General features: G+C 35.4%; 1 protein-coding gene across 4 annotated transcripts; it reads right to left on the bottom strand.

Moving 5' to 3' along the window:
- Window positions 1-422: 422 nt before the first annotated feature.
- On the bottom strand, window positions 423-25,751 carry LOC139816603 (sphingomyelin phosphodiesterase). 4 transcript variants are annotated; one of them, XM_071784215.1, is made up of 12 exons: window positions 25,263-25,751; window positions 11,176-11,282; window positions 9,786-9,994; window positions 7,632-7,928; window positions 7,155-7,547; window positions 6,590-6,762; window positions 5,658-6,020; window positions 5,380-5,572; window positions 5,060-5,244; window positions 4,610-4,795; window positions 2,314-2,386; window positions 423-1,761 (listed from the first exon to the last, which is right to left on the bottom strand). In XM_071784215.1, exons 2-11 carry the CDS (start codon window positions 11,252-11,254, stop codon window positions 2,353-2,355), a joined length of 2,112 nt encoding a protein of 703 aa, XP_071640316.1. In that variant the 5' UTR covers window positions 11,255-11,282; window positions 25,263-25,751; the 3' UTR covers window positions 423-1,761; window positions 2,314-2,352. The 4 variants fall into 4 exon arrangements, with proteins under 4 accessions (XP_071640316.1, XP_071640315.1, XP_071640317.1 ...); XM_071784214.1 differs by lacking the exon at window positions 2,314-2,386; XM_071784216.1 differs by lacking the exons at window positions 423-1,761; window positions 2,314-2,386 and adding an exon at window positions 2,606-2,840.
- Between the last annotated feature and the right edge of the window lie 1,125 nt (window positions 25,752-26,876).

Here is a 26,876-nt window from a genome sequence, read left to right as displayed (position 1 = left end):
CAATCCAGGATATTATCATTTATGTTTTTGTTTCATTTTGCAGAACGTCTATTAAGATGAAAATCATTTTTCTTTATTAACACTCTCTGTTTATATCTCCGTCGATGAATTGTGATTGCTCGAGTTTAAAAATGACTTAATCCAGCATCTTTTTGTTAGTCTATTTTCTCTATTTCGATAACGCACGATATTACACTATACTAACGATGAACGAAATGGTCGACGCACATTATCTGGACTAGGTCACAGATCAATCAAAATATTAGGAACACTGAGAGCATTCGCGCGTTTTGATTTGTAAATGTTCATGTTCATGTTCATTCTGAATGTTTCCGAATCGTGGATATTACAAGGTCCGCGCAATCATACCCCACGTTTAGCGATCGAATGCGGCCGCGATCCGTAAATTAATTTCTTTCGTATCGTATGAGTATCATACACAGTGTTATCTGTATAAACATGAAGTATACAGCGGTAAACGTGAGATTTGATTACTAAAAGCGTCGTCAATCGAATTCCAGTCGCGACTCATGTCCATTTTTCTACGAATGTAGATTAATTTTAATCTCGATTTAATTTACTTTTTATTTTTTTTTCTAGTTTCAAAAATTAGAAAAAGATAAAATGTTAAAGATTAAAAGTTTAATCTGCATTATGATAGAAATGCACATTAGTCGACGATCACATAACTCGTTAAGCAATACATATATAACATCTTACTAAAGTGAATAGAATTATTAATTTTTTTGTTGTATGATAAGAAGGATTAGAAACAACGAATCATGTAATTCGTAATCAACAATTTTGCTATAAGCGAAAATTAATAATTGCGCCGAACTAACTCGCCGGTTATGCTAATCGGTGTTTGTCCGAAGTCAATTTGACTGATGCGTGTAAATGGGATGATACCATGTGCGTTTGATAAACTAATTAGCCATTTGTCAACTATAACGAGTACCGAGAGAGAAAACTGATCTGCGCAATCATAAGATTTGCATATATTTACATACATATGTTACACAAAGCTCATTAGAGGATTCAGAACAGCTTGAAGACGGTGCAATTTTATTGAACCCAGATTTGTCGACGAAATCGATAATTATCTTCATTCCTGAATAGATAAAACGCGATGATTCACGTAAAATACTTTCTCGCGCATTTTGCACATTACAAATTGAAATTGTGTCGATGTATTTTAATATTTAATTTTATATTTGATTGAATCGTGTTTTTTCCAAATGAGAAAAAATTTCCGACCTTCATTACACTTAATATCTAAATATCATAAGTATCATGAAATATTATTTCCTTGGTTTGCATTTTCTTAAATCTTTTTTGCGCACCTATTTTATTAAAAGATAATAGCCAATAGGTCAATTTTTCAATTCGTTTCGTAAAATTAATCAATTCTTTTCATAAAAATGTAAAAATTTATCTTATAATATTGTTATTTGAATATACTATTTTAATTTGTTTGTTTTCTTCTGGAGTTTCTTTCGAGATTGAAGGATTAATGTGTTAGATCCTGCAAAATGATTGCGAATCGAACGCGGTATTCAATTTCGACGGATATAATTGTCAACGGCGTCGAAACTCGCGTTTTGAACGCGACGAGGACATCCTGAATATTTTTAATAATTTAACATCACAAGTTGAGTCATACATTTGCACTTGGCGTCCGTTTCCTTGTTCTAACCCAGTCCTAAGACGTACTTTGGTAAATTGTACGCGAACCTGGGGATGGCCATAACCACGGACATTCTGTAAAAGAAGTTTCGATGTCATTTATACATTTGTCACTTTATAGCTGCCAAATTTGATAAACATAAGGAATAGATCATTTCTCGCGCATTAATAAGAAACCTCGAATTATCTTTTTCGAACGAGTAAAAATTAATGACACAGCTCTTATTGCATGCAATAAAATTATCCTTGGATTTAAGTTTTCTAGAATGCAAAAATCAAACTTTAAAATTTTTTAATTTTATATTCTTATGCGGGATGAAGGTGTCTGTTATAAATGTCGATAAAATGCCAACAGAAATCTAATTCAGTCATATTTCTGCTGACCTTATCGACAAAATTTTTGGCAGACACTTTCAAAATCTGTTCTCGATAAATATCTGGCTATTCGGAGTAATTACTGAAATTAGTAAAATTCATTTACACGCAGAAGTAATTTGTTAAGTTATTTAATTCAATATTAAATACAGCATAATTTTTCATAGCTTAAACAATTACTGCCTCGGAAATTATGCGGCTGGTATTACTTATGAGTATGATTTATAATTTATATACACTTGTACTACTTACTATAATGCGCAGTGTAGAAGATAGAAATGTCATCGGTTGTTACTCTCCGCCACCAAACAAGCTTACTGTATTTCTAGATATGTACAAATTAAGTAATTGACGTTTTTGACGGGACAAAGCTAGCTTAAATGCGCCGCAGTGCGCTTATCAGATTAAGTGCTCCTAAGAAAAGCATTTTTGCATGTTGTGAAACTTGTTCATTAATATTACGCGCGATTCTGAGCGATGCTGAAATTAATTCAAATGGTTAAAAGGTATATATCTACATCTAGATCGGGTAATCCCAACACCGTTTCTATATATGTTTGTTTTATTGGCAAAATTGTCATGTTAAGGAAAAATATATTTATAACGTTTCAGTCAACAAGGCACGCGATTAAAATTACATAATATCTCATATACTATATATAATTCGTAACAGAAATTTTCTTGTTTCTTTTTATTTTTATATAGTCGACACTCGAAGGAGCTTGCATAAAAATGCAGTTATTTTGAATTACGACGCGACATGTTTCGCGAAGAAAGCTCTGAAACATATGAAAAGATATTGAATATTTTCCTTTATCGTCATGCTTCTCAGTTGAAGAAATTAATGTTTTCAATCTTTCATGCAAATGTTACACGATGATTCATATGTCTAATCAATTATCAAAAACTCTTTCAAGTGCAATACATGTACACTTATTTCACATACATGCATTTTAGGTAAAGCAATATTAGCAATCTCGGTGCTACTAAATGCAGTTGGTCGACATTTATTTGTTAGGCTCTTTAAGTTCTTTGAGCGAAACTTAAACCTATTTGCTAAATACATTATTGAGCGAATGTCTCTTTGTCATGTTAAAATCTATCGTCTCTTACTACAGATTTTTACGTGTTACATTAATTAATAAGCGGAAAAGAAGTCTTTTTTAACAAATTACACTAAAATAATATTGAAAAACGTAGCTAATGTAGATAAAAAAATTCAATCAGGTTTGCTATGTGTATAAAAAAATTGATTATATCTATAATAACAAGGAACATGTCAACTGTCTGAAACTTAATTCTTCGAATCTCTTTGATCCTTTGATTCTCTATAAAGTGAATTATACGCAAAAATCTAAGAGACATGTATTTTTTAAACATGTTTATTTTGAGTTTTACAAGATGAAATAAAATCCCCTAAAGTTAATACTTATATTTTATTATAATCAATTATCATCGAAATAGTAAGATACATGAAAAAATGTGTTACAAAATTTTTATGGTTTTTTACGTACTTTATAACTATGTATTTAGTTTTTTCAAAAATCTAATATTTTTTAAAGTGTTCCCATTTTTATTATTATTTTGCTGAAATTATATTTCTTCTACATATAAAAATTAAAAATTATTATTCATTTATTATTATTTTATTAATATTAATCCATATTTTACAAAATTGAATGTTTGAGAAATAAATAAAAAGTTAAAAAATTGAAAAACATTAGATTTTTGGAAAATATACAGTTGTAAAGTACATAAAAAGCTATAAAAATTTTATCTAAAACATTTTTTTTTATATATCTCACGATAATTGCATATATTTTACCTTTTTCCTCAAAATGGGCATGTATAAAAAATACGTGTCTGTTAGATTTATGCTTAACATTTATTTCAAGGAGAATCAAATCGATTCCAGACAGTGACATGTTCCTTGTAAGTGACACGGATATTGATACGCTTGATTGATATCAATTAATCAGTCTAGCAATTTATTATCATAATATTATTAATATGTAAATATTGTTAATATTTCTTCGCATTTCGTTAACATAACGCCGCACAATTGCAACCAAGCTAGGTTATTTGTATCAGTATTTACAACATACGACTGTTAAACGACTTCTTATTATTAATCTTTTATTAATCTATTACTAATTTTATTGTGAAATTTCAATGTCATTAGATTCAGTTAGATAAAGACCTTCACCTTACCATAAATCATTGCACAGTTTCTTCAACTTCTTAGTTATTGTTTTACAAGTCCGTTTAAAGCTATCGCAAAGTTGCACAAGTTTTACTAGTGTGAAAAATGCATGTGAAACAGAAAAAGCAGACTTTCAGCATATCGTTAAAAACCTACTACACAGTTTGAGATAAGTTCTTCTTTTATAAGTAAGAGAAAGATCAGATTTTTGAAAATTAAGAAAGAGTCAAGTGCGGATCAGTTTGCGAATTATTCGCGACATATTCATTCGGATAGTTGATTAAACCGACTTCGTTAGTCATAACGTTGCCGGAATACATTTCAAGCCAGAAATCCTTTACGTACGATAGTGCGAGCCCCTTGTAGATCCATGCACGCCAGCCTGTTCTCGTTTCATCGTCGATTCTCGCTTCCAAACTCTGGCATAATGCCTTTCGGTCGTGGCTTCTTCCGCTGCGCAGATCGCAGAGCAATCTCTTGCGACACTCGTCATTACATGCCGGTCGCACTGGAGAGTTTTTGTAATAATGTCTGCAAAGAACAAAGGCAAATATATGTTACTTTTCTCAAGAAGGATATTGAACCTCGAACCTTAGGTTTCCTTTCTAAAGTGCCCTGAAGCATCTTCGTTCATACATATTTTTATTCAGTAAAATCCGATCGATTTAAGTATTGGGCCATATATTATTATGTTACAATAAATTTTTATGTTAATATATATTACAAGAGATTTCCGATTATTTTCTTTTAAGAAATTACGGTATTATAGTCATCGTATAATGCGAGCAGGATTACTTGTAATAGAGATCAAAGAGGGCTGGCTCGTTAGTCATCTTGTCGATCAGCGAGTCCCAGTCCCTCGGCAAGAGTGACGCCATTTGGTAGGCTTGCCGCGCGCTGTACAACTTATGCCAGATCGGGTAATCATAAAGATTCGCTTCCTTGAGATTCATGACCCAGTTCTCGTGATCGACGACCATCTGGAATCCGCGCGTCAGTTAGAAAATGATAAATAACGCTTAAAGACACGAGCGTACAGAGTGTTGCTGGATCGCTAGATATATCTTGCTAATTATGCTCATGAGGAAGTATATTAATAGCGTTATTATACTTACTCTTGTAGTCTTGGCGTGATCTCCATCAATGTAATATATCCTGTAGCCGGGATTGAGATCATAATATGGCGAGACCGAAGGACCAACATAGGCGATGCTAACCGCTCTACCAAGGTCTGATGTATCATAGAATAACTGGAACTCGTCGTAATGCGTGTGCCCGAAGAATTGTGCCGTGATAGTTGATTCATAGCTAGGTAAAGACGGAAGGAGAACATTTGTCATTCAAATACCATGGAGCTCGATAGCGATTTATAAACGATCAAGTATATACGAACCGGTTGATTATGTGATAGTAATTTCTCGACCACACCTTGAGACAATCTGAATGTCCCGGAGGTATATGCCCGATTATGTGCACCTTCTCACCGTTTATCTCCGCGCCCTGCAGCTCGTAAACGAGCCACTGCAGTTCGCTGACCGGATCCGTGCTGTTGATCAGTAGCCACCAATTTTTGTTATTACAATAATTCATGTTAACAGACAGAATCCTGAAACCCGGTCGAACCAAGACCGAATAAAAAGCGCCACGACGTACAGTATGGGATACACCGGCCGGTAGCCAAAGTCGCCACTGTTTATCGAGTTCGTCGTACAACCACGAGATACTATTCTCTTCAGGCACGAAAGGAGGTGGGAAGCTAAAAAGAACGGAAATAGATACTGAGTCCCAGTAGAATCATTTCAGAAAGGATCTAAACATATGTAAAATACGTCTAAAATTCGTGATCCTCTCCTTTTCACCGAAATACATTTTATCTACATTTTATATTAAAAAAAGGATTTATTTCTGTTATTAATATAGAGATAATATGAGATAACAGAAGTCTTTATACATCGCGTTAATCCATTATCGAATGCTTTCTACTTCTTGGAGTCCTTTCAAGCAAACACTTTAAAATCTTTTAAAGTAATTTTAAATTAAAAGACTAATTAGTTTTAAAATACTAATTTAATTGCCAAGTAGGAAATATTTAACGACAGCTCAGTTATTTTCCCCATTCCTTTCTCTCGCGTCCTATTTTATGTGCGTCAACTTTCTTCTTTTAAACTAAAATCTGCTCCATATGATAGAATCTCTTAAGAGAAAACACTCTGCTATGTCTGTGAGTGAGATCTGGATATATATATCACAAATTAATCGTAACCTGAGGTGATATTTTCTAGAAAAGTGAAAGTACGCGAGTTTGTATTCATGTGGCGGATGTACCTATTGACCGGTGCGCTCTCGTGATTTCCCAAGGCCGGAAAGATCGGTATTCCTGGAAACATCTCCACCATCTGCGCGACCGTGTCACGCAAGACTTTTAAATTTTCTTCTCTCGTTTGATTCCACACATCATGTGGCGGAAGGTCTCCAGTCCACAAAATATAATCGATGTCCTGAAAAATTTTTTCAACGCTAAAGAGAAATTTTCTCCTAATTTTCTCCTAATTATCCCGTTCTCCTAATATAGAACGAATAAAAAATCAAACAATTAAAGAATCGAAAAATCTGTAAAGCAATATGTCCGGAGATGATTAAAACTAAAAAACTTCTCTTACGCGCAGGAAATAATTATATTATTGATGAATTAACTTGAAAATTAACGAAGTTAAGAGACTATGTCATAATCAGTAAATCAACTATTTCCCTATTGTTTATCGGTCATATTTGCTAAAAATGTTTTTCGAGCGGCACGAGATTTGCTCCGGAATGAGCGTCTCCCCCTCCCTCCTCATCATCGTCTTCTAAGTGTCGCGCGACGACGGGTTTAATCGTTCGTGCTGCTCACTGAATGTGTGTCGGCGATGTGCTTGAGCATATGGTCGATCGTTCTCTTGGGCGTGTCGCATTTTCTGTAGTCGCCCCATCTTCCAGCCGCGGCCGACGCGGTCAACGGAGCGCCATTCGTCAGCCGACAGCAGAGCGGCTCGTTGCACTCGGCGTTCGCACCCTCCTGATAATACGGATCGTAGTGCGTGTCAGATATATGCAGGACCTTGAACGTTGGCGCGCCTTCCTGCGGCGGGATCGGTGGCTTGATCGGCGGTTTCTTGACCGGTGGGAAGGCCACCTCCCATTCGTGCAGCGGATTGAACTCGTCTTCGCACGCATCGCCGATTACGAAGCTGCAGATCTGCGCTGGACCCATGTTCACCTGTTTCAGCACATAAATCACCTCCCCCTACGACGTAGATTTGTTAGTTTTAAATACTTCGTTAATTAATAAAAATATTTTGCCAATTGAATATATATATTCAGGCTTTACCCCAAACAGCATGGTGACTCCGTGACAAACTCGGGGGCTTTGTATGTTGAGCGACACGCAGAATTGATAAATGCTAGCCATGATCTCCTCGTCGCTCTTGCCGGTCTTTATGTAATGCTGCAGCAAACTAGCGCCGACTTTGCAAGCGGTGCAAGAAACTTTAGACATGACGGATGTCTCAACTTCCATCATCACCTGCCTCAGGTCTAGCAGCTTGAGAGCTTTGTCCACGAATCCAGATAGATGCCCGTTCGGCTGGACCGTTTCCATGTCCCACAGCATCCGCGAGTAATTTAACTGCAATCACATGTACGGAATACGAACTGAAAATTTAATCAGCAGGCATCCACCCTGTCGCATCGTTTTATAACGTGAGAGACGGATCAAAGTGAATTGGAACAGTCGCTTCCCGCGACGCCTTCGATCGCGTGACTTTCTTTCTGCGATCTCGAGATAATCGAGCATGCATCTCTTCCGAGATCGAAGGGAGCTCTGCGCGCTCTGCGGATGTGCCCACCGGCGTTTTCTTTTACGCAAGCGGTGACGAATAGTATCGATGATCGCGCACGACTTTCGCGGACGAAAGTCATTGACGCTGTATTACGCACTGTTTGCGTGTAAAACACACGAATAGGAAGGATAGAAGATACATACTTGCCATCGCCACGGTGTTTGTCCGTGATCGCCTTGGTGAAAGTATTTTGGCACTGAAAGTGAGAGTCGCGGCGACATCGTCGCGTCTCCCGTCGGATGTCAGGCGAGGAGAGAGATAAGAAAAAGGAAAAAAGAGACTAAAGAGAAGGCGAGACCAAACGCAATCGCAAGAACGCAAACGATAATCTCCGATTTTGCAGGGTGAACTGTGAGATTTTTGTATTTGTAGCAATATTTTTTTTTTTAATGAATTAGTCCATCCAATGTAGCCCATTCACTGTTTCAATCACTAATCTAAAAATTTCACGATGAAATCCTTGATGCGTTGAATTACATGATACATCCTCGACACGTTATAAATACTTTTCTACGTTAATTTCATGTATCAAGGAGAAATGCGCACGTGATCGATTAAGACGGACGCAAGAGTGAAAATATATCGATCAAACCAATTTCCCCTTTCCTTGTTATAAAAGCGGAGCGATCGTGAGAACGAACGTATAGAGATCCTTCTTTTTATAGTCTTATTTTCGTTTCACGATTGCGTTATGTCTCATCGATGTCGCATCAATTTTTCCGATTTTATTCGTGCATTTCATAATAATTTCATGAAACAATACATTTCATAAATTTTTATGTGAAATTACAACAAGCTCGAATCGACGATACGACGACACACACAGATGCTACTTTTCCTATAATATTCTAATATAATCGAGTGCGTTTATAACGGTCTGATTATTCCCGGCGTTAAATTACTGTCACGCGAAATAAAAATAGATTGAACGGTGTAAGTCGCATCGTTGATACCAATCATTAAAGCTTATGCAATGTTTGTAGCGGAGAAACAATGTGTACGGGGTGTTTAACTGCTGTCATCACTTTTTCTTGATTCTTTAAAATTTTTATGACAAAAAGAATTACAATGGAATAATATATTGATATAATGATATAAAAAAAAATTAACATATGTTATATTAGTATATTTATCTTATAAAAAAGAAACCAGGATTTTTTATATGATAAATCAATATATGGATTAGCAAAATTTTAAAATAAATCTTTATAATTTATAAATAATTTATAAAGTTGAAATAAATTTAGAAAGTTTATAAATCCATAATATTTATAAATTTTATTTTATATAAAAATTATAAAAATATTATAAGTTTATGAGCAAAGAAGATAAGTTACAAATGATTGCAACAATATCGTTAGAATTTCTTTCTTTCAAAAGTTTACGATAGAATGTCTGCGATGTTGTAACGCGAAGCCAATGAGATATTATTAACATAAATTCTTAGCGAATTTTCACCTGAAAAAAGTAAACAATTCTCGTAGCGCTTACCGTTTGCCGGAGAAAGTTTCCGATAGATTGATAACGAAGGTAGGATCTTGCGCAATCGACAGTGACAACGCAAATTTCCGGTTGAACTACACAGATGCAATCTTGTTCGCGACTCGGCTGTGTGCAAACGCGAATGAAAGAAATTCTCTTACCCGTTCCAATTGTTCCGCGCTCGTGCCGTTAACGACGAAGGTCTCCGCCGTAGGCGGTAATTCCCGGAATCTGTCGTTGAACGGTAGCAGAGCGACGTCCATTCTTTCGGCGGCCCTGGCCTTCGCCGCGATCCATTCGTCGGCGAGTGCTGTCCAGTTGGTCGACGCTATCTCCGCTTCCCGTTTCGTCCTGTACCAAATGGGATTTCCTGCGAAAGCCAGCAGAAAGAAACGTTTCTTTAATTAAAACGTGAACGACCGCTTGCGTTCGCAGTCAGACAGTCGGCGACCGGTCCTTCATTTTCAGCGGATCATTTGTACGGATTGCGTAACTTGACACTCGCAAAGTTAATTTTACAATTTCACAAAGAGTATGATCGTTGCGCAAAAACCGGCCGGAAATGTAACTACCTGTTAGCAGCTGAAACGAGCTTTGTTATACGAATAATTACAAGTTTGCTTGGATGCGACCGGAAATTGAATTCTCTTTCTTAGATAATACATGATTAATATAAGCTACAGCTATAAACTCTGTACTTATATATTGGAGAAATCTCCGAAAGCTTAATACAGTGAGTTCTGCGGCATAGACTGGCATAGAGAATAAAAATTTGGCAAATTATAAATTATGGATTTCAAGACTGAAGTGAAATTGGTGTAATGATTGATGATATAAAAAAGACGAGAGCCTTTTCTCCGTCATTCGAGCAACATTATAAACTTTCTAGCGGGCGTACATAAAAATAAATGGGCAATCACGTGGTGCGATTCATCGGACCGTTTCATGCGGAAGGAAATGTTCATTTTTCACGCTGCGATTAATCGCGATCGATCATTTGCGATCTTGCAGAATTGTTTGGATAAAGTGTGTCGATCTTTCCCATAAAGCACGAAAGGCACGACGCATCTTGCTTCGAAAACGTGCAATTTCTCCGTTACGCTCGGAATAGTCTGTAACCCGTTGTTCAAGGGAAGTCACATAATTTCCCGTAGATATAATCGATCGAATTGCATGCAAATCCTAAATACTTTCTCGGTAAAAAGAGGTTACGAGGTTGCGCTCGATGAACCGCGCTCTATTTTTCGACTTAAATCGCCAATCGTCGTATCATCCGTCATAAAATTTGCACCGCCGTAAAGTTCGGTCCATCTCATTCTAATCTTCTATATTACATAAGCGGTAATGTTAACATATTTTTTACTGTTATTATTGTCTGCTTTTGTTACGTAAGTTGTTTGACGTTTCTTATTTCGGTATTCAATGTGCATGAATAAGTTTCAATTTAATGCTTTCATGAGACAATTCTATTGTTAAAAAGATTTCATACATAAAGAAAGATAGCCAGACATACTTTTTATTCAATAAAACTTTTTTTGACGTGCCACGTACCAACAACAATCCATGTCGAACTGGTCAGGAAAACGCACAATAGAAAGATGCGACTTGATATTCTGCCTTGATTTGGCATGCTATTTTGTATTCTTTGGTATTGTTACCTGCAATCATAAAAAAGTATAAAATATAGAAATGCAATAAAAAATCAATATATTTAAATATCACATTTTAATTATTTAAGAAAATATAATTACATGCATATACGAACCAAATAGAATTAATAAAAATAAGATAATGAAATATGAAAAAAATCTATTTTTATACATTTATCAACAACATAGTAAGTACAAATTTAAGATTTAAACGCATATATAATTTTAAAATTAATAATTCGTAAATGTCACATAAAATGTATAAAAATATGATATACTGTTCTTTATCATCGCGATAATATAATTAATTTGAGAACATTTAATATTAATAAGAGTAGAAAAATTACGGGTTATAAAAATGTCGCGGAATCTCTGCTTTAATTGGTATCGGTATCAGTGTGCATCCAAATACTCAGGGAAAATAGACTCAATCATAAATTTCCAGGCAATTTTGCAGGAAAACCACACCTGTATAGTTATACTTATACGTTATGCGTCCACCGTTAGGCTACCCATTCGTTGAAAACTACAATTAATCGTCCGGCGAGGGTATATTCGCGAAAGATGCGCGCAATTACTGGGAAAAGAATTTGCATTTGGCAGAGCGTAACTTGCACTTTCCTCGGCGGTAAACGAGGCGTCGAAAATCACGTCGTTGCGCGACGCGATCGAGGAAATCTCGCGATGAAAACCCACGCGACGTTTTCACGGTCGTAGGTGCCGTCTTTAATTTCTTTTGTCGCGCTACGACGAGCAACGTGCGAGAAACACGTATATGAAGAAACAAATTATAATAATTTATTTTCGGCGCCGCACGTATCCGAGATCTATACCGTACTCTGTTGCACCATACGAAATTTTTCGGTGTGCCTCGGCGGGGCCTTGTCACGCCCGTTACTGTTACTTGTAAGTGGGTCAGCGATGCGGTACGACCGCGTCCTTCGAATGTGTGGAAAATAATAATGATTCCCGTTTGGATTGACAGAACGCGTATAGCATCGTCGCGTCGCACCGAAGTTAACGGAACCCGTTCGATTCTCCCGTAAGAATTCGTTTACAGTATTAGCGGATTCTATGTTGGTAACGGAAGTTTCTTCTGGAGATGATTGAGATATTTCGATCAGCAAAAATCCAAGTCCGTTTGATTGACCGCAAGATTTTTCATTTCACCGCTGTTACATTGATAAATGCGTGTTGTTATCATTAGAGGGAGAAAGAGAGAGATGAATATAAATATTTAACTAATTACATCTATTTTTATATTCATTTCTGTTCTATCCATTGTGATGCCCATTAAATAGAGACGGCAAGAAAAGATAACGGCAATAAAACTAATTTAATTTTAAACTTTTCCCACGAAGCCTCGATTGATAAATAGGGCCCAGGCCGTTTGATAAATGACGCGTAATTCGCCGAGAGCTTCGTCGAGCAATTTATTGTGGCGGGGTCACGCGATTTTGTGAATCACTGTTTTCATTATTCGGAACTACGATCCATTGGAAGTAGCTGAAGCGGAAATGAGTTGGAGTCGACATAGGGACGTTTATAATGAATTACGCGGGATGAGTTATATGTCGTATGTATAGACGTTGCACGTGCATGTCAAGGCTATAAAACGTGTCATTTGAGTGCGAGATACATCTTGCGGCTGGCTCAATGCCCACAGCATCTGTACTTCTCTCTATGCAATGTTTTATTATAAAGTTATTTCTCATAAAATATTTTTCCCATAAAAAAGGATGTGTTAATTTAATGACCTCAAAAATTACAGTTTTACAATCATGATTAAGGACTTTTAGAAATCTGATTATAAAGTATTGTGAAAAAGACACTCATAAAAATAACATATATTATTTTATTGTCTAAAAATAACTATATTATGTCATTATTAGCGTTCGTGTAAATAAATACTATCATATATCTTCTTTACATAATATTGTAGTAATAATTCCTAGAAAATTTTCAATTGCGTTACTTTCACGGTGAAAAAGTCAGAAATGTGGAGCCAAGATTGTCTTACTGCTTTATAATTTCAAGCTGTGTAGTTTACTTTACAGTTTCAATTAAGTTTCACGGAGCCCGCGGTAATCTCCTATTCCAATCCGCTGGATTGGCGGTTGGTTGTAGTGGGTCAGTGAGATCAGTTTCGGCGAAAGTTGCATACGCAACCGCGGAAGGCGAACGGTGCGCGCTGCATTTCCAAATATCCCTGTTTTCTGTTTTATTTATTTTGTTTATCTACCTATTTTTTTTGTTTATCATTAACCTTTCCATCTGTGTGATAAAATAGCTATGAAAGTAAAGATAAAAAATATCCAGAATAGCAGTCGCTTAGGTAGTTCAATATTTTTGAATGAATAAACCTTGACTTTCAAGTTTTTTCAAGCAGATATTATAAGACTACGTCCTTTTGATTTCGCCGACTTAACACTCTTCAAATTAAATATTATAACTGCGAATTTTATTGCAAATTTATTAAAAGGATATATCATGATAGAGAAATATAAACATCTGATCTTTGATTATCATTCAAAAAGGCTATGCAAAATTAAGAATTTTTCTCCCTTCGAGGATCTTCTTCTGAGACGAAGGGTACCTCGCGAGTATCGTTTGTGAAATTTTCGTCGACGCTGAAATTACAAGTCGGCGCAGTTAATCGAGGTGCGAGCATAGGCTAGCCAAGTGGAATACGCGGCTGACCGTTATTTGACCCACCGTGGGGCTCAACGAAAGAAGACTCACTTAAGCTCGTCGCGCACAAACTTACGTAAGTGTGTGGGTATAGCGTACAAGCTAGACTGATAAAACATCCAGTAAAAATTATATAAAATAATATAATGTTATACCGATCTTACTTAACTACACGTTTGCATTCTATGTGTCTACGTGGTGTATATCGTATTACAGTCTTCACTTATCGTACCATCGTATCACATGGCACACATCAGTCCGATGCATCGCGATATCAGACGCAAGCTTTCGATTCAATACCGGTGTCTTTTGGTACTCGGGTTTCATAAATATAAGGAAGCAGGATCGTGTCGCAGCACATCATCAATTTAAACCCTGTCCCATTGCCACATAAGCGAGATTCCATCGCTCTAATCGCGCACGCGATGACGAAGAAATCTCTCGTCGACGATCCGTCGAGGTTTAATCGTCTTCAAAGCCGTAGCTGTGTTACATCGTTCTTATTTATATATTGATGCGAGATATATACCCCCGAATACGACCCAGATAGAAAGGCCCAGATAGAAAGACCCAGTAGAATATTTTTTGACCGCCTTTCTCTGAAAATATTCAAAATACCGTACGAGCTTGTATTCAAACGAGAAGAAAAATAAATATTATTATGGCATAAATAATCAACCGTGTAAATTTTGAAATTTTTAAAAAGGCGAGTGGATCTTTAAGAATCAAGCCATACTCGGATCGGGCATTTTACATACATAACGTATACAACAGGCTTTTACGCCTTCCTTATGTAAAATTATTTTTAAAAAATATATAAATGTATGAATATATATATATTAAAGTTTGACGAAATATACAAAAAACTTTTTGAACAATTTGGAAGATTAATCGTATATTGTGTTTAACGTATGCAATTGATGTTAACAATGCGAATCGTGGGAAGATTTCATCTTAAAACTGAAAAGGAATTTCTCTTTCTTGAGAAACTATTCAAACTTCTAAGCGAGCTTCGGCTTCCTCTGTCTGCTTCCGGCGATTCGAGTGCATTATACTTTCTGAAGATAGACATGCGCGATTAGCGATTAGCGCGTTGATACGCACACGCTTCCGGCATCTTTTCCCGCATGTTAATGATCGCGGATATGCGACCTTCCCCTTTGCTCAATATTACGACAAACGAAAGTCACTGTCACCGCGCGAACGCGCTGGACACACAGTCTCATGATTTCCCCTCGTGAGCGACGCAAACTGGTGCTTGATCGGAGTTTCGGGAAGGAAGGCACATTGCCGTGGCATAAATGGCCACGCACGGATAATTTACAGCGCGTGAAACCACGCCGTTGTGCCACATATGCCGTTGAGAAGGCTCTCCTCCTCGATCGGAGGATGAAAGTTGGTGCAGGGAAATACCGAAGGAATTTGCCGGAGAGCAACGTATCCGGATCCGGAGCTGACGACTGTGATATGCTTTTGAGGATTCAGCAGCGTTTTTAACAGATTGATAGATATATAGATAGAATTATGAGATTGGATCGGTTTAATGGTTTAATTCTAGGATGTATGGCCTTGTAACAGAGACGAATTTTCGCAAAGCAGAGAATAAAAGAGAAACAATTTTGAAAAATCTAACTTGTTAGACGTAAAATAAAAGAAACTAATTGCGATCAAGCGATTGATATTTTTGCTGTCTAGCAGAAGAGAAATGAATGAAGGAAAACGGATATTGTAGAATTTCAAAAAACCTTTTCATGCACGCACGCAGTAGATGTAACATTATTAAATTTTATTTAAAAAACTCGAACTTCGCATGAAATATACTTTCAAAAAATCTAGAACGGCTCATTCATATTATTCGTCTCTTTCATTTTCCAAATCAAAATATCCGCTGTAGTCCGCTTTCGTCATTAATCGTATATAATCGATAAATTATGCGCATAAAATCGCGCACCATTTACTTTTTAACAGAGTTACGATTTCCGGCGATCGCCAATATTTGTCCCTAGGAAATGAAGATATTCCGGGTAGTGACACGAATGTGATCTACTTTCGTCATCAGCTGATTGACGACGATTGCGCGGTTGTGATTTTCCATTTACAAAGTTCCAGTTTCTTCGGCCGATTCAATGGGCGCACTGGTTTCCTTCTTCCCAGCGATCGTTCGCTTTTTCACTTTCCGAATCATTGTGATGCGATGACGTTATTAGGGATCCACTTTCGTCATTGATGGTTAAGCTCGTTGCCGGTGCATAATTTCTGTCTTTATAGAGCCGTAATTCGCCGGAGGAAGTTCAGGAAGCGTTGCGGCCGGCTTTCATCATTGTCAAGGTCGCCTTCTTTTTTTAGTTTTGTGAGACACTTCGGTGATGAGCAATTCACTTTCGTCACTGATAATGCGAATCATCAGATAATTTTTAAGTAAATTTTGAATCTTTTGTTTAAATTGTATTTTCGCGTATTTTTATTTTCTTCGGTGCTAAATATTTATGTGAGAGATATATAATATGGAAAAATAATATGAAAAAATTGATACTTTGATAATGGCAGTCTCTGCTATACCTTAAAAAATAATATTGTTCTTTAACTCATTTCTATATCAATCAGTATCATTTTTATGTTCAAAACTGTTATTTTGTATAATTGTCTGTTATACAAACAACAACGTAGTTACTTTGAACATATTTTATCAAATGTTACCCAAGTGTGTTAATTTATCAATGCCATTTAACCGAGGAGTGATAGCAATAATTGTCGAGTAGAAAATTCCTTTAAGTCGTTACATGAATAAGAACTTTTATCCAACAAGATATACGTTATGTGGAAAAAACCACGATTATCTAAAATTGTTTTTAGTTTTAAATGAAAAGACAATTTTACACTTAATTTTCATCATTTTTAATTCATCGTAATAATTTATAAAATCCTTTTACAGTGTGCGATGCGAAACTTCTCAAAAGGCGAATCAACGAAACGCTATCTTTCTTGTAAACAGAAAATTAAAAAATTAATGATAAAATTACGACACTTCTGCCGGCATTAATATATCATCCGAGAGAAGTGATGTTGCCGGTGTTTAACTTTCGTCAACGTGTTTACTTCCGCGCTCGATGTAAAGAATACAGGTAGAAGAATCTCTATCTCTTCGCACGCAAACGGGAAAGATACAGAATGTTGTTTCCTGTTTGGGAAGATACACACGCGATTTAATGAAATGTATCGCGCGAAGAATCCAACATAAAACGGATACATCTGATTTATTTATACAGAAGAAAAATAATCTATATTTTATGTAGAATCGATCGTGCATGCATATCCGAGAATCGTGAACGTAGATATAATTAAACATTCTTTAATTAAAAAATATCGTCTGATCAATATATTTTCGGTTTTCGAAACTACTTCTCATTTTAAATTGCGAATCGATCGGATAAAATTTTCTCTTGCTTAAATTCTTTTCGTTTTAAAATGTGCGAGAGCGTCGCGATGCACTAAAAAATCTCCACGGGAGAAATTTCTATGCAGAACTCGAAGAAAAGAGGTGAAACCACCGGCGCTTCGAAGAAAGAATGGCAGGGAAGATCGCGAATAGAGACATTGAGAGTCTATCGGGACGCGAGAAACTATGCTTCCGGCTAGAAAACGCGTGTAGAGACATTTAATAACATATTGCATTCGCATTGGCTCGATCATTGCTGTCGACTGCTGTCGTGGTGATTTGCACGCGCTTCTCGCTAAATTTTAATTAACAACGGATAATGTCACGTTTCTCGAGCGACTCGACGGGAAAATATCTGACAGGTACTTTTTTTTCCCTGTAGATTATGATTTATTACAATTTATTACGATGATAGCAAGGTGTTTATATACAAGTTAGCTCAAAATTTAGTCGAAGACATAAGTTTGATATTTCTTTGTCAAAACCTGATCAAACGATTTATTTGTATATCTTTAAAAAGCTCGTGAATTTCCGAATTTTTATTGATACTTTTATAGTAATAAATGAAAGTTTTATATTTGGACAGCTAGGATGTTCGTTTTTACATAATTGAAACTTATTTTTTATCATAAGTATGTAAATGCTTCGTTTGTCTGATAACAAGTCGTAGTTTTATGGCTTGGCGATTCTTGCAGAAAATGTGCAATTGCACGATATTCATTCTTGCGTTATTAATTTTTGCAATTCACGCGAACCTGAATTGATAAGACCTTGGTACAACATCGTATTGGAGAATGCTGAGAAACATAAAACAATGTTACGACTTCGGAGAGAAGCTATAATACCAAGAAGTGAATGCAGTGCATACTAGTCGGACAGACAAAGGCGCGCCAGAGCGAAATTATGCATTTCTCCTCCTTCTCGCCGAACTTTCCCTTAATTTTAAAAACATCCGCGCAACATCGTTCATGGTAATCGTTGAATCATCGTGAACTCACAGCTTCCCGCACGATGAAAACCCCTCATACAGTATTTTCTGCAGCGTAACTCGGATGTTCGAATAATTTTCTCAGAGCACATCCGGCTTTCTAACATTTTTATATAATTTAAATACCATAAATTCTTTCAATAGCAATAAAATTATTAATTTAACTACAGTGGCATTTTGTGCATAAGTTAAAAAAGATTTTATTTCTATAAGAGTAATTTTAAGAGATTAAATGCTGTATTAACATTTTATTGAAACGTCATTACAGTTCAGTTAACATTTGCATCATTTTCTGTTCAATTCAAGGCATTCAATCGTTAATGAGATCACTTCCTCGATGAATACAGTAAATGAGCACCTGTGCAGCTAACAATGTTTCTCACCGTTGACCTTAGTCGATGGAATTTTTTCGATTTCTTTTTTAACACACAGCTTTGTTCATTTGAATATGTCATTGTACTAGTCGCAATACGACGTTTTCCTCACTTTTCGCTGAATATCGAAGTTTATACAATAACAGATAATTTATTATCGTTAACAATTATTGACATTTAATTCTCAATTGACAAAGACAGCGTTTGAAGATATATATTCTACAAACTTGCAAATTGTAAATATGTGTTAAGCAAAACTTACAGAATAATACATAACACAGAACGCTATTATGTAAAAGAAGCACATAGAAATATATATGAAGCCATATTGCGGTTAAGCTGAGATTTATTACTATAACTGGCAGAAAAAAAGATAATTACAACCCATGAGAGGCGAATGGTCGAACAGTGAAAATAAACCAGCACATTGCTGGGATCGTAAAACCCTTTTTTCTTAAATTAAACATTAAAGCAACATTAATCTTTACTTTCTACATATTTACGTCCCATTTATCCGCCATACATACGGTCGTAGATAAAATTATATGAGCTATAAAAATTAGTGGATACTTAACAAGCGCGGCGGAAAAAATTTGATATACCTATGTATGCGGATAATTAAAATGCTGCATCTTCCAAGTGGCAAAAAGTGCCGGCGGTAAAAGCGAGTATCGAAACAGCGTCACCCGACCTTTCACTTTTCTTTCATATTCCTCTTGTAAAGCGTACGAAACCATTCACAAAGGTAATTCGCAGAAAGTGGAATTTTCTGCGGTCTTGAACTAGATTATCTCTTCATCGATTTTTGCACATGCTGTATTTAACATTGTTATCATTATCAATGCTCATTAGCAGCACATCTTATCGATGTAAAAATTCTCGTAATTATGATGTTAATTCTGTTGTTATCGTTTCTCTTGAATATGCAGTAGATTTCTAAAATTATCTTTAGACGTTTAAAAATGCAAGTTGCAAGACCGATAACTTTGAATATTGTTCCCTAAGAGAAATACAGCAGAGATAAAATAACAAAATAAAAATAAATAAAAGATTGCAAAATTATATTAATGTTTTATTGAATTAAATATGAGACGTTGGTTTGCCAATAAATAACTAACAATAATAATTTTAAAATAAAACGGATAAAATTAGCATTATATATCGTCATCATAGTTAGATGTCAAGAAATTAAAAAAAAGAAATTACAAAGAATCATAGAAATAAAAAATAGAATTATGTCTTGAAAATTGAAACACTTAGGAAAACCACTTAACAGCTATCTTGGTCTATCGTTTGTTGCTGAGTAATTTTAACGTATTTCCTAAGTGTTTCAATTTTCAAAATATTCTAATTTTTATTTCTGTACTTTGTGGTTTCTTTTTTTTTTTAATTTCTTGACATCCAACTATAATGACAATGTGCAATGCTAATTTCATCCGTTATATTTTGAGAGTATTACCGTTAAACGGATTATTTTATTGGTCACATAACAGTTAGGTCGAGTAAAAAATTATTAATGTTTTATTGATTAAATATATAATTTAATAATTATTATCGATTGGTGACCGACGCATAACTTTTTTCAGTGACACACTAGTGATTACTGGTTATTGGTGCTATCGAAATTTTTTAAAACACTTGTGAGAAAATAAATATTTAATATAAAATCTAAACATAAATAGCTAAATAATAACGAAAAATATAAAGTGCATAATTCAACACACTACCCATGAGAATATATCTTTATTTATTTTCATATTATTTTTTATCATTATATATGCTTATAAAAATTCTACTGTGGCTTACGTGGTAAGGCATAAAACTCACTGGCAGACGTGTTAATTGCGAAAGACAGTGGCATTTTCAAAACAGGAAATAATTTGCGACAATAACGTTATGCATCCTAAAAAAGAATATGTTCATAAGAAGCATTTTTTACGCGGTCTTAAATATTTTAAAGAGCGTTCGGAGAGAACTTCTCACAGATTTTCACAATTACGTAACGCTAATGTCGACGACCATCTCCGCGCACAATAGACGTTTCACGTCTGTGTATGTGCGTGTATTCACAGAATAATAAACTGGACGCGTCAGCGACTATGCTATAATAACAGATTGCACTCGACTGACTCGACCTCGAGATTCATGGGATTGACCAACGCGTGTTTAACTTTTTAATGACTGTTTCATTCATATCTAAACGTTTTTAATTTCGAAAGTTTAAATATAATATCTCGTTTCGCGATTTAATGTCTGCAGATGACAGCCGAATGAGAGAGAAGAAGAATTTTGCGTTTGATATCACTTAATTGATTAAAATAAATATTCCTCGAATTTATTTGCTTAAAATTGTCTCAACGATATAAATCGATATTGTTTTACAGCAAGTTAGATGGTTTTTTTTTCGGCGGCTATGTGACATAAAGAAACTTATATATGAATATTCATTTGTATTGAATCTGCATTTATCACATGAATGAGCAAATTTCAAGTAGATTTGTCAGTATTTTTGTACGATATGTATTCTTTCGATTAGCACCAGTGAAAGCGTAATGATTTATAGGAGGAGGCTGCGTAATCCGGAAATATATGTAAACATATGTCTCTTTCGCGAACTTGACAAATGAAAAGAAACATGAGATTAAGATCTCCCTGAAGAGTATCCACTTCTTTAGCATCTGCGACCTGAATGTAAAATCACGTTGAGCGAAGCGTTGTTATTTCCTGCCTCATGCTCGACTATTATCGAGTGTCTGACAAGACTCACTTATTTTCATCACATCTTCATCTGACAGACCCTCAATCAGATGTATATTTCACTTTGGAAAGTAAGATCTAAGAAAAGCTCGACCCATAAATACCACGATTCAGTGATAAAAGTTGTTCTTATCGTCCATGATAAACATATCACTTAATTTATAAATATACAAGTTGATCTGTTTTATTAATTATATTAAAAAACAACATTTTTGCCGATAGTTCGATGAAGTAAGAAAAGTTGGGATTCGACACGTTAGCGATGCAGCAAGCTACACCGAGCAGCTGCCAAGGCTCGCGTTATCCCTCGTGAATTCACGACTATCTCGCGCGCGACATTGCGCGCGCGATGAGGGCGGGTGACCTAAAAATTGGTATAAACCGACGATAAGTCTGGGACCTCTTTTTCGTTGTATGACATCGAGCAAACTCGATTCGACGTTTCGTTCATGACCATATTCCGTGGCCAATAGCCAATCGTCTCTCATGTCCGCGGGTAACCTACTTAAACTCCTCGCTCTCTCTCAACGTGACGTCACTAAGTGCCATCGCCATCGGTAACTTAAAAGCGAGACCCTCAGAATTGCTTTATATATATACCCAGAAATTATTAAGCAAGTACACACATACACACATCTCGTGTGATACTTAAAATTCAGTCGAGTCATTTGAATGGTAAATTTACTTCGTTGTTGGAGTATGATACTTTGTTAATATTATATCTAATTTATTTTATTTTTGCCGAATTATTTAAGAATTCTATCACGCGAATAAAAATTGTCTAAATCTCGAAAGGATCAACCCCGATGTATGAAATTGATTTTTATTTGTGTCTGAGAGTACCGTGTCTTTATCTATAACTGCGGCTAGCATCATATTTCGATCATATATTCATATTAATAATTTATAATCATTACTTGTTAATGAGCTATTGTTATAAAGTTGTTCATTAGTAGCTGATCACATAAAAACTCTTACGAGAATGTCGCGAGCATCGCGAGTGAGTAAAAACTCATAACGTATATAATCTGTCGCATATATAACGTATACTGTAGATCGCGTTACATCGGAAGAGATAAAATAAACAATTTTATCAATTGCTTCATGAACTGCAATGTCAACGATTTCTCCAAAGTGATGTCGCGATTGTAGAAAAAAAAATTATTTCGCAAATGTGTGACTCTTGCGTCAATGATCTTCATAGCGTATGCGATAGACATAAATAATGATCTCATTCGTTATGTCGTAATTGGATAGTGTCGATAAAGATTTCTGTAAATAGAGCGCTATCGTTAATTTTGTTTCTATAACATAATTCCTTTATGTTATATTATCTCTTTTCTCTTTCTCCAATGTCTAATTATAAAACATCTAAAAATCTAATATATTTAATATACTCATTTCATTCTAAAAAAGTATAATATAATGCAGCTGCAAATTATCAACAGAGTTGTTTACCTTTGCTAATCGTACAGTAAAATAATGAAATTTGTTATAGATTTTTATCTATAAATGTTACAGCCGTTTCTTTTGTATGCAAACCTCGCATATGCGATATAATGGCCATGATAGAGCTTCCTGATTCCTGAATTTCTCTATTTAAAATTCCAGACTACACGTGGCAGATGTAATAATATGCAGTATTTACGTATACATACGATAAAGATACAATTGTATTAGATATTTCCTCATGTCTCCAAGACTCCAATTTCAATATTGCATTTTCCTACCATAGATAAATTATTACGAAACGTTAAAAGACGCTGTAATCCAAATGTGAAATAAATTACTTTACTATACGTACGGTAAAAAGAAGTACTTTATCTTTTTGGTCGAATTAAATGACAATTTGATTTTTATTAACGAGATCGGCAAAATTTCCGCAACGAAATTATGGCAGAGGCAATTTATTATTTCCCACTTGTTTGCGATAAAAATCGTTTTTTTTTTCTGTCTTTCTGCTTTTTACGTGCCTGTCTGAATAGGAAGCTTGTTCGTGAGCGTGCATGGAAGAATTGCCGAATGATTCTCGTAACTAACACGTGTCGATGTTATCCGCATATTCACACGCATCCTTTTTGAGAACATTCCGCATGTGTCGCGGATGCAGTCAATGCTAATCTAGTGCAATATAGATAAGGTCACGTACGTATATGAACGTGACAATTGACGCTCGTAATTACGTAAAGATCGTGACATACATGATGCTATCTGTATCTTTTTATTTTTAGTTATATAAAATTATCATTATTTATCTGCAATCCACGGAAACTTAAATATATTACGACTTGGAATTTTATTCAATAGATAGATAAGAAATTAATCTGCTTTAACTCCGACTCGGAATTTTATCCAAAAAAATTTACTTACTCCCATTTTCATTTGGAATGTTACTTGCTATAGATAAACCTGTATGCTTCGATTTGTACTCCGTATTTGATCTATTATGCTAAGGTCAACGTTCAAATAGCAATTAGGAATTTTATCAACTACATAGATAAAATAGATAAAATCAATCTATTTTAATTTTTCTTTTATTTGACAAGGTTATCTGTATGAGGCAATTAGAAGCTAACAAAGAAGCGATCAGGTGATCATATGTTATCGTTGTATATCTTACGATATGATGAAAATAGAGATAATTATAGAAATAATGGTGTGCTTTATGTTTTAACACAGAAAATAATTAAACGACACCTGTCTTTTGTTAGTATATCTTTATCATTTTTAGTTGTCTTTGGCTACGGTCAACGTGACGCTACAAATGCTTCGAAGCATTCCTCTTCTCTTTTCTTTCAATAAAGAAAGAAGGAGAAGAAGAACGCTCCAAAGCATTTGTAGTGTCACGTTGACCGTAGCCTTTATCATCGTTTGATAGCATTGTATAAAAGAAGATGAATATGGATCCACCTGTTTATATAATCTTACTATAAATATTAATCGTCCGATGTCTAACATAATGGCGTATTAAACATCAGATCAAAACATTAACTGTTTAAATAAGCCAGGCACTATTTCTTTTATATTATTCATGTGGAATTTTTCCCTAATGATTTATATTATAATTTTTTCTTCATCATGCATAAGACAAAACGCAAATAAATAGTGTGCAACGGGAGTAATATTGAATTAAGATATTCGTATGACAGATAGGTTGTTAAACAAGAAGTGCTTATCAAGTCACAGTTCCAAGACACAGAACAGCGCGTACACATACACTATTTTTTCTTTAATTAATTTTAGAGAGGTTATTTAACTAAAAAAGAAAGGCACAAAGCGTTCTCTTCATTCTTTTGTCTAAATTGTTGAATTACATTCGTATATTTCGTACTGTAATTAGGTTTTCATTGTTAGTACTATTTGAACTATAAATAAACATCGCTGCTCCAACACAATATCTTCCTCACAACCAGTCTATAATTAAATTATGTTTAAAGCAATTTATCAAGCATGTGGATGCAACGTGATTCTGATTAACCGTGGATTAATCTGGCGCAAATGTCAATCATCGTCCGTCTGGAGTTTGATGAACGATAATTTCAACAAAGAAAGCAATATTTTAATACAGATTTATACCTTATAATGTTAAATTAAAAATAAATTAAAATCTCCAAAAAAATTTTAAACAACAATAGGACAATACAGGATATTTATCCATAAGACCTGTGCTGATACGATGTTGACATTCTGTACCAAATGACAAGAGTTGCATACTTGCATTATCATAAAGATAAGATACTTACGAAGTACTTTCGAAGATATTTTCGAAATGCGGAGTGAGTGTTGATTGTGAGATATAAAATGTCACCTACAGGGTATGTCTAGATAATTAACCATAAAGGAAGGAAAAGAGAAGAAAAGGGAGATAGGAAGGGAACAGGACGTTGAACTTAACAGAATCTACCGAGGCGCACACCGGCTGATAGTTGGTTCGTCGAATCAATCTCGCGACATCGTTCGACTCCGCCTGGACCGTTTCTCTCGTCGCGTTTTCTGGATCATAAAAAAAAAGAAAATAAAAAAAGGGGAAACGAGACGAAAGTCACTCACGCGTACGCACACGCGTGCAATTTCTGTCACTTGTGTCGCGCGCTACCACATACCACAGCCGTGCCTTTCGCGCCGAGCGTACGGTGTGAACTGATTGTTGCTGTGTACGCTCGCTCGCTCGCTCGCTCGTACGAGATTCCCACCAGCTGTCCGACACGAGTTCAACAATTGGTTGGCGCGTACCGGGCAATCAGCCGACGCGGCACGAGTTTAAAGAGAAAATCCCTGTACGCTTTCTTAAGGGAGTATTCTACTTTGTTGGGCTAAAAAAATCAATTTCTTTATATATATATTTTAAAAGCCTGGAGTTTTAAGCATAGGTACACTCGTAAAATTTTAAATATAAATGCGAATATTTGGTAATTATTTACAATAGGGCCTTTTCCAAATTTTGATATTTTTTTGCGGATATGTCTTTGTAAAAACCTTTGAAAACCTTTAAACCTTTAAATCTTTAAAACACAAGCATCGCGTTGTAAAGAGCGATGCTTTCAGCGTTGTGAGCGTGAATCGGACCGCAGCCTTAGCATGTACTTAAGTTGTAAAGCGAGGTCTACGCTGGTCTACGCTGCCTACCGGCAGAGGTGGGTGCGGGAGAGGGGCCGAAGGTCCCCCCTTGCACCCCCCCCCGCGCGCGCGGTGTGTGTGTGTATGCATATATCTTGGAAACTATTTGAGAGCTGGGTCTCCGACCCTTTTATATATGTATATATGAAATGATTCGGGAAAACTCCCCCAACAACATATTTAAAAATAAACCAAATCGGAGAGGGGGCCCCTTTTATGCATAAATACCAAAGAAAATTAAACGTTTGTGTGGAAAATTGAACAATACTAAAAAAAAGAATAGATTAAAAAATAGGTAAGGTACATATTTTTCAGGCTCCCCCGATTGATTATATCACTGTCAGAATCATAACAAAGATTTTTACCAAGAAAGCCGCAAGAAAATATCAAAATTCGGAAAAGGCCCTATTGTAAATAATTACCGAATATTTAGGCCGTACATTAAAAACCGTGTCTATATACAGGCCGAAAACTAAAATGGCAGATAAAAAACGTAGCGAGCCCCTGTGGCAGTCTTCATCTTGGCTTAAAGTAAGTATAGCTGTCCTTTTTTCTCTCCCTATGTGTGCAAATATATACAAAATGTTGTGTGTCCCTTTAAATGTAGAAACTAAAATTTTGAAGATTTTCCGAAGTTATTAAAGAAATCACAAATATAATGAAGAAATATAATTAAGAATCTCTTGAGAAGAGTGAAGAAAAACCGCGAAGTCTGTAAATCCGATGATAATTGATTTATC

Source organism: Temnothorax longispinosus, chromosome 7 (genome assembly GCF_030848805.1).
Source record: "Temnothorax longispinosus isolate EJ_2023e chromosome 7, Tlon_JGU_v1, whole genome shotgun sequence".
Classification (NCBI taxonomy): Eukaryota; Metazoa; Arthropoda; class Insecta; order Hymenoptera; family Formicidae; genus Temnothorax; species Temnothorax longispinosus.
The sequence above is the reverse complement of the archived record's forward strand: the minus strand, read 5'-3'. Positions and strand labels throughout refer to the sequence as shown.